The following is a 10,000-nucleotide window of genomic DNA, read 5'->3' on the forward strand; positions in this document are numbered from 1 at the left end:
ACCTTGTTGTACTTTTAGGGAAAGATGTGGGTTGTTCAGGATTGAATGCCACTACTTGGGCTTCTTCATCAGAATATAGTTTCTGAACTGAAGAAATGAGGTCTCAGTTGATACATTTGGGTTGACATGGAAAGTGATTCCTCACTTGTATCTCTGCATTTAAAAGACTCAACAAACTGCAAACAAAAAACAAACAAAAAAATAGACAAAAAACTAAACTAAATAAAACAAATCAAACAAAAGGCAAAGCAAGAGCAAAAAAAAACAATAATAAAAAAACAAAACAAAACACTATGCAAAGCAAATAAAAAGCATAGCAAAACAAAAACGCAATAAAAATCAACATAAAACAAAACAAACCAAAGCAAATCAAAACACAACAAAACAAAGTACAACCAAAATCTAAACAAAACAAAACACTATGCAAAGCAAATAAAAAGCAAAACAAAAACGCAATAAAAAACAACACAACACAAAACAAAGTACAACCAAAATCAAAATAAACAAAGCAAAAACAAATAATCAACACAAAAAGCAAAGCAAAAAACTAATAACAATACAAAACAAACAAAAACACAAAGCAAAAAAAAAAAACACAACAAAAAACAAAATAAATAAAGCAATCAAAGAAAGAGCAAAAAAATCTATAAAAAAAACAAAGCAAAACAAAACTAAACAAAAAGCAAAAAAAAAAAAAAAATCTAAATAAAACATTAAGTAAAAAAAAAAAAAAAAGAGCAAAGCAGAGCAAAAATAAATAAATAATAAGAAGCAGCAGCAAGACAAAGGAAAAAGCAAAGCAAAACTACTGTACATTCTGTATGCTTCGGGCCCATACTCCAATGAAAGTCTATGGGAATTTTTCACCGTATTTACCGTCCAATGGGCAAAAATATAAATAAAAGTGTGATCTCTTAGTAAAGCACCGCTCACCTCAACAACACACATGATTTAAAGGATCATTCATGTCTGGAGCACAAACGCTGCAGGACGACTTAACACACTAATATTAAATACTTATTGTTTGAGGTTTATTCAAATATCCTAACCCTAAATATCGCTGTTATTAACCCTAAATATCACTGTTATTAACCCTAAATATCGCTGTTATTAACCCTAAATATCGCTGTTATTAACCCTAAATATCACTGTTATTAACACTTAATATCGCTGTTATTAACCCTAAATATCACTGTTATTAACCCTAAATATCACTGTTATTAACCCTAAATATCGCTGTTATTAACCCTAAATATCACTGTTATTAACCCTAAATATCGCTGTTATTAACCCTAAATATCACTGTTATTAACACTTAATATCGCTGTTATTAACCCTAAATATTGCTGTTATTAACCCTAAACATCGCTGTTATTAACCCTAAATATCGCTGTTATTAACCCTAAATATCACTGTTATTAACCCTAAATATCACTGTTATTAACACTTAATATCGCTGTTATTAACCCTAAATATCACTGTTATTAACCCTAAATATCACTGTTATTAACCCTAAATATCGCTGTTATTAACCCTAAATATCACTGTTATTAACCCTTAATATCACTGTTATTAACCCTTAATATCGCTGTTATTAACCCTTAATATCGCTGTTATTAACCCTAAACATCGCTGTTATTAACCCTAAATATCGCTGTTATTAACCCTTAATATCGCTGTTATTAACCCTAAACATTGCTGTTATTAACCCTTAATATTGCTGTTATTAACCCTAAACATCGCTGTTATTAACCCTTAATATCGCTGTTATTAACCCTAAACATCGCTGTTATTAACCCTTAATATCGCTGTTATTAACCCTAAACATCGCTGTTATTAACCCTAAACATCGCTGTTATTAACCCTAAATATCGCTGTTATTAACCCTTAATATCGCTGTTATTAACCCTAAACATCGCTGTTATTAACCCTTAATATCACTGTTATTAACCCTAAATATCGCTGTTATTAACCCTAAATATCACTGTTATTAACCCTTAATATCGCTGTTATTAACCCTAAATATCACTGTTATTAACCCTTAATATCACTGTTATTAACCCTTAATATCGCTGTTATTAACCCTAAACATCCCTGTTATTAACCCTAAATATCACTGTTATTAACCCTTAATATCACTGTTATTAACCCTAAATATCGCTGTTATTAACCCTAAATATGAGCCACAGTAACAATGATGCTTGACTTAGTAAACACCACTAAAATCTCTCGAGTCAAAAACTGTTTCTCTGCGCTACATGACGGAATAGAAACTTAATCTGTTCTAGCAGAGAAAGCAAACATCCGCTCACTGAACAAAATGCAACAGCGGCTCACGTGTGACCCGTGCTGCCCCTCACATTACCCTAATCACTGAGAGGTGACAAAACGATGCTCAAGTCACGTCTAGACAGACACGTGGAGCTGGGGAGCGAGAACAGGCGTGCATCTCTACGACAGGGAACCTGACATGAGACAGACTCGAACCTGCACTCTGAGGGGTCAGAGGTCAACCACAGGAACTTAGGACAGACAGAATATGTAGCAACATCAAGGGTGACTCGAAATTGGCCAATCAACTTAACACAAAGTGAATACATTAGAATATGTATCGGTGACACAAGCATAACAGTTTGATTGGAAGAGAGTGAACTGCCCAAGAGTCGTCTATAATTCATGCATCACTTTCTTCACAAAGCACAATAAAAGCCGAATTACTGTAGCCATAATGCGAAGAGTCCACAGGTGTGGGAGACTCAGTGAAAGTGTTGACGATGCAGAAAGTCTCTCTTTATTCTGTCCATTATTCACTTTTACAAGAACACACACTCAGCGCTTTAGTGAAAGTGAACATGTCATGACACAGTTCTGACAACTCCTCACTTTACAATCACTCTTACACACAAAAACAACCTGAGGTGAGCCTTCAGCGTGGCGGTATATTAAACTATTATTTATATTGTCAAGCCGGTTCTCGCCTCCTCCTTTCCTTTAACCCCTTTACAACATACTGTACATTATACTGCAGAAATAATAAGTGTAGTACAGCACTATGCCATTTTGAACATAACCAGTGATCAATTCCTTATGCAGTTTCAAAATAGCTTCCCCGATGCGGTGTGTTCATGCATACCTGTAAAAGTCGATAAAATAAAAAATCCAACAAACACAAACGAATCCCCGAACTGATCTAAGTGCAGAACAAGCCGACAGACAACAGTGAGATGGAAAAAACAACCCTTTCAGAATTAAACGCGAGCCTCGAGGCATCAAATCTACACCTGCACGACTGTCACAAGCGGTACTTTCAAAAATCAACATTCACTCCAAATTTCACTCGAGAGAGAAGTTTGTCTGCCACAGGTTCCCTCTCACTTTGCATCGCTCAGTCCAGCCAGTCCATTTAGCTTTTATCAAAGCACAGAAGAAATAAATTGTACTGTCACAAAAAAAAGGAGGAGATTTGAAAGAAAAATAGACCCATTTCATCATCAAACTAGATGAACCAAACACTTTCTGACACGAGAATAAAAGCAGAAGATTGGGTTTTCGCAATACTATCTTACTGCATACTGTTAAAAAACATCTCAGCAAGAATAACTTTACATTTACATAGTAAAAAAGGAATTAAATATTGATCTGTTTTTCACCCACATCTATCATGTCACTTCTGAAGACATGGATTAAACCACTGGAGTCTTATGGATTACTTTTATGCTGCCTTTGTGTTCTTTTTGGATATTCAAAGTTCTGGTCACCATTCACTTGCACTGTATGGATCTACAGAGCTGAAATATACTTCTAAAAATCTTAATTTGTATTTTGCAGAAGAAAGAAAGTCAAACACATCTGGGATGTCATGAGGGTGAATAAATGGTGAGAGAATTTTCATTTTTGGGTAACTGTCCCTTTAAGAGACTTTTCACACTCTCACCAGTTTATTTAATTGATCTACTATCATCCAACTCTTTTGACGACTCTTTTGTTCTGCAAAGGATCATTTCATAGCTAACATCTGATGTATCCTAAATACACACAAAGAAATAATATCTGACAAAATCACAGCGTGATTGGAAATGATGCCGGATAAATATCTTCTGCTCACAAAGTGATTTTGACCAGGATTTTTCATATTTCATCTCATAAATGCTCTTCACTGACACTTTTGTCCACTTGGTTAACAAGTACACAAATAAAAAAAATAAATAAATATATATATATGGTAAAAATTGGTGTGGTGGAAATGACGCCAGAAATGACGTCATCATATTTGAAATATTTTGAAATTATTTTTACACAATACATATTAAAATGTTGCTTACATTTACATTTATGCATTTGGCAGATGCTTTTATCCAAAGTGACTTACAGTGCACTTATTACAGGGACAATGCCCCCAGAACAACCTGGAGTTAAGACGAGGGAGGGGACATGGGGAGGGAAACAGAAATAATTAAATGGGGGGGGGGGGGGGGGGGGGGACTTCCTGTAACAGTGTAGTACCCCCCCAAATAACAGTAGGGAAAAGGCCAACGCAGAGCGACAGTGAGAAACTCGCCAGTTCTCCGATACGCCGCAGCTTGTTCCTCGGCCACTCCTCCACCCTCTATCGGATGACTGCCGAGCCTCTCCGGGCGGATCAGAGGCAGACCTCCAGCCCCTGGCAGACGGAACGCCCCGCCGCGTTCTCGGGGAACAGAAGGGGTCTCCCTTGCCCCTGGCAGCGGTTCTCCCGCTCCAGGCGGTCGCCAGTGAGCCCCTCCCCGCTCGCCGGTCTTAAACCCCGCCGCATTTCAGGGGCCGGTAGGCGACTCCTGCGCCCCTGACCACTCCAGGCGGTCGGTTAGGAGCCCCTTCTCCTCTCGCGGTCGGCGGCCATCGTCCTCTTTCAGGCGGCTGGGCTCCTTGTCCCCGGCAGATGGCCGCGGCTGCTCCGTTGGGGTGGACAGTAGTGGCGAGAACTCTACTACGGCGTATCCCTCCTCCTTCCCGGGTTTCCGGCACCAGTGTAAAGTGAACAATGGAAAGGAGGAGGCGAGAACCGGCTTGACAATATAAATAATGGTTTAATGATAAACTTAAAAGAAGACACAAACACACACATGACCGTTAACGATCTCTCTCTCCCGCACGATCCCCTGCAGTCAACCTTTAACCCTCACGGAGGCATAATTAGCCTAATACGGGACCGGGTGTGTAGGATAACGACCCGGCCCCGCCCTCCGCCCTGCCACAATAATGTACATAAATATAATTGTTGCTTACGCATTTGCTCCAACATAAAAAGAAAACTGCCACTATTGCATTTCCACAACTTTCCCAATTTAGAAGAACATAGAAGAAGAGGGCAAATTTACTAGAAACCTCATCACATCTGCGACAACCCGTATTTAATAGGTGTTCAAGGGTAATATGTAAGTATGATGTCATATTAAATCAATAGGAGTGGTGGTGGTGGCGTAGTGGGCTGAAGCACATAACTGGTAATCAGAAGGTTGCTGGTTCGATCCCCACAGCCACCACCATTGTGTCCTTGAGCAAGGCACTTAACTCCAGGTTGCTCCGGGGGGATTGTCCCTGTAATAAGTGCACTGTAAGTCGCTTTGGATAAAAGCGTCTGCCAAATGCATAAATGTAAATATAAATGTAAATGATGTTATTAATTTACACGAAATAATTAAAATGTTACGCTGCTAAATAAGGCGGAAACACGCCTTCACAGTCTGTTTAAAAGAGTCCATTTGCCACTGCTGCAAACTGCAAAACCGGTCTGTGATATGATATTCTGAACACACGCGGGAAATGATGTTTCTAAACTGTGAGCAACACTAAATGCTGCATTCAGAACAAACCACCACGAAGCGATCGGCTTCGACTGATCAAACAGATCGTTATTTAAATGAAGGAACTTTGTGCCTGAAGCTGATTCAGTGTTGTGTCTCTCTCTCAGCGAATCAGTATTCAGCACATTTCTCTGACTAACTAATCTCTATATTTACATAATCAAGCTGAGCAAAGGAAAAAAGGAAAAGCTGAACGTTTTGCAGGATCACATAAAAGCGTAATTGACAGGAAGTGTGCTTACCTGTCGACTATCCCGCACATGTCCATCTGAAGATCGCTAAAGTTTCCAAACAACATCTGTTGCACTTTGATTAGATCCACTAAACCGTTGTCAGTTCGGATGAGCCGCATGCATCCCTGGAAAACATTGAACGGGTTTCTGCAGACGGTGTTGTGTTCCGTGTCTGGGCATCCTGCGGATACAAATAGTGACCAGTCAGGACATTTTGCAACAGTTCAAAGAGTGTTTTAGTATCAATATACAGCGTTTTGAACTTCTGACTTTCGCCAGGCGCTAACTATTGAGCGCTTTCCATTAGCAACAGAGTGGGATGGTACATCAGACGGTATATGGGTGTTTCGTTGCCTCCGCACCTGAGACCGTCAATCCGCGCATCTGATCACGTGACTCATTGTGCATGACACCGCAGAGACTCACATCATGTGGAGGCTCATGCTACTCTCCACGATCCACACACAACTCACCACACGCCCCATTGAGAGAACCACTAATCACCACCACGAGGAGGTTACCCCATGTGCCTCTACCCTCCCTAGCAACCGGGCCAATTTGGTTGCTTAGGAGACCTGGCTGGAGTCACTCAGCATGTCCTGGATTCAAACTCCAGGGGTGGTAGTCAGCGTTAACACTCGCAGAGTTACCCAGGCCCCTTGGGATAAGACTTAAACAGTCAAATCTATACATAAAAGGTATTTGAAAAATACCAAAATTAATTGATAACGTCCTGGGAAAAAGTTACTAATTTAGTGTTAATTTGACCTTCATATAACAAAAAGAAAAAAAGTAAAAAAAAAAGTTTTATTGAAATTCAACCCCTGGGGTCATAAACGTGCCTTAAGTTGAATGAACACCCATATATATATATATATATAAAAAGATAACATGTAATACAAATTTACTTTATTAATACATGTTCCTGGACTAATTGTGAACAATTCATCAGTGCACTTAAAATAAAAAGCAAATGTGTTAAATGCGCTCTAGAATTTTCGATTCTGATTGGATAATGGCGCCATCTAGTGGTCTGATATATCTCAGTAACAACCGCTCATCCGAGTATTTGCGAGCCATCTTTCCTGCTCCTCGGATCACTGTGTGATCTATACAAGTAAGCTAATAAAATCATTTCAAATCAATGTTTCATGTGCATTTATCTATTTATTTACTTGCTTTGTAATAAGCTGGATAATGAGGAGTCAGCCGGTTGTTATCGCAAAATAAACTCCTTAAAGGGACAGTTCACCAAAAAATGAAAATTCTCTCATCGTTTATGCACCCTCATGCCATCCCAGATGTGTATGACTTTCTTTCTTCAGCTGAACACAAGGAAGATTTAAATTTATTCTTTAGAAGAATATTTCATCTCTGTTGGTCCATACAATGCAAGTGAATGGGTGCCAAAATTTTGACACTCCAAAAAGCACATTAAGGCATCATAAAAGTAATCCATATGACTCCAGTGGTTTAATACATGTCTTCAGGAGTGATATAAATGGTGTAAGTGAGAAACAGATCAACATTTAAGTAATTTTTGCCAGAAATTCTTCCCCTGCCCAGTAGGGGGCGATATGCATAAAGCATGTTAATCACCAAAAACACAAGAAGAAGAATTTGAAAGTTGATGTGGAGATTGACGGAGGAGAATTTATTGTAAAACAGGACTTACATATTGATCCGTCTCTCATTCACCCCTATCATATCTCTTCTGAAGACATGGATTAAACCACTGGAGTCGTATAGATGCGGAGCTTTAAATTTCTGGTCACCATTCACTTGCATTGGAGCTACAGAGCTGAAACATTCTTCTTAAAATCTTCATTTGAGTTCAGTAGAAGAAAGTAAGTTATACACATCTGGGATGGGATGAGGGTGAGTAAATGATGAGAGAATTTTAATTTTTGGGTGAACTGTCCCTTTAAGGGTGATACGAGACCCCTCCGCTTCCTGTCAGGGTCCTGATAACCCCAGTGTTGCGATAGCAACCGGCTGACATTATCTCTTATGCAATAACTTTCCTTATTGACCTCTAACTTCTAAAACCCCAATATTCTGTAAGTGCCACAAATGTTCCAATCAATTCCCAATGGATAAAATCAAGTCCTGACCTACATTTAATCTCATTGAATTTCCTTTCTCAGAAATATGTCATAGTGCAATGGGTTGTAAAGGTTTTTTGTTGTTGTCCTTGACTTGGCTAACTGTGCCAGTGGCACTAAAAAACAAGTTTTGCACCTAAAAATTACATTTATCATCATTGTCCAATTTGCACATTGTCAAACCATAACGAGCTCACAAAGGGCAACCTACTATTTGACACTAAACTTGATTTCACAGCACACTCACTCACAACTTTTCAGCCCCTACATTTAAAAATCTCATTTTAATCATGATATAATCTTTGACTGCAATGCGATACGTGCTCTGTTGCTGCCCAGGGCAAAAACACAGCAGACGCAAGAGACCGCCGCTTGCAGCTACGCTTTTAACGGCTCCCCAGCGTGCATGCCGGGATGGCGTTCCTCGACTCTCTCCGGTGACTGAGCTAAAGGCAATTAAAACACACGCTTTCAGGAGCCGCGAGCGATCAGAGAGTCGATCCGCTCCCAAACATCTTGAAAGCTAAATGAATATGCTTTCCTCAGCGGAAGAGGTGTTGAGCGACAAGATGGATTGATTAACAGGATGGATTTGGCTTGTGCAGGGGGAAATTACTCAGAGTCTGCATGTTGCTGTTGTTAGTGAGAGGTAATGCACGGCTAAAGCTTGCTCTTACCTCCTAAGTATAACTGACTGTCCGGTACGACAGGGAAGGAAATGGGTGTTGTAGAGCTGTCGGTTTTGTCCACGGTGACTGCGAGACGACCTCGATGGGCAACTAGTTCCAGCGAGTGCCACTGACCGTCATTTAAACTGGCACCTGTGGAAAAACAGCCAGCATTGTGGTTTATTTTGAGTCTAGGGTACATTCAGAATGGCATCCTAGACAACTACTCATCCTACTTTGCATTATACGGTAAGTACACTATGAACGGTATGTTCCTTTCTCTATGCATGCAATACCCGAATCATATCAGTCAAACTTTGCAGTATACAAACTAAAATAAGCACTGGATGAAATACTGTTTCACACAATGAAATGCTCAAGATCGACCTGCTGTGACGTCGACCATGATCCGTCCCGCCTTATGGATCTGTACTCGTACTCTGGCATCGCTCAGATAAAGCCACAGCGTTCCTGCTTGATGCTGGAGGTCAAAGGTCATCAGCAGACCCGCTTTGTTCCATGTTCTGAACTGCAGACCGACTGACACGCTTTCTCCAACGGCGGTCCACGGCAAACCGAGGAAACTTCCAGGACTGACAAACGTCACTGGGACATCAACGGATTCCGTGCACGTAAATGTGACGTTACCCTAGAAGAGTGTATATTAGGCAGAATTACGACACTGTTGTATTGTACCTATTGATGATATGGTGTTTTAATGCATCTTTAAGTTCCTAAAATCCATGTTTCGCACTGATTTCGTGATCCGACATTGTCTCGCAACTGGCGAGTGTAAAGGTCGAAACATACTCAACGCAACTAGGAAAATTCAGATGCTTGATTTTCGTGCGAAACTGCTGTCCAAAATGTGCAAGACCGCAATTCTTAATGCAACGCAATTACTGTATGTGTTGCGTTCTCAACATTGCCACAAGGGGCGCTATAGCAGACATTAATGTGAACTGTACGCTTATACAAGAGTTATTCTCTTTCAAGTCAACAACTGTACATCCAGTTTAACGTCACAGACGTTTGACGGTAACTCTATCGCCCCCTTGAGGACAAACGCTTGTTTGCATAACTAGTTTTACCAGGTCGCACTTTGGCGATGCCTTTCAGAGCGCTCGCACCTGCGTACACGTGCTAGCGTA

At 40.0% G+C, this 10,000-nt stretch overlaps 1 protein-coding gene across 2 annotated transcripts in view; it reads right to left on the reverse strand.

Annotated features, from left to right (window-relative positions):
• LOC127635562 (contactin-associated protein-like 5) overlaps positions 1-10,000 on the reverse strand; it is a 131,705-nt gene that overhangs the window by 51,375 nt on the left and 70,330 nt on the right. For both annotated transcript variants that reach the window (XM_052115669.1, XM_052115668.1), the window contains exons 8-10: positions 9,237-9,498; positions 8,859-9,002; positions 6,086-6,257 (exon numbers count right to left, since the gene is read on the reverse strand). In XM_052115669.1, coding sequence (XP_051971629.1) covers positions 6,086-6,257; positions 8,859-9,002; positions 9,237-9,498 — 578 coding nt within the window. The remainder of the gene's footprint in view (positions 1-6,085; positions 6,258-8,858; positions 9,003-9,236; positions 9,499-10,000) is intronic.

This window comes from Xyrauchen texanus, chromosome 43 (genome assembly GCF_025860055.1).
Source record: "Xyrauchen texanus isolate HMW12.3.18 chromosome 43, RBS_HiC_50CHRs, whole genome shotgun sequence".
In the NCBI taxonomy this organism is placed as follows: domain Eukaryota; kingdom Metazoa; phylum Chordata; class Actinopteri; order Cypriniformes; family Catostomidae; genus Xyrauchen; species Xyrauchen texanus.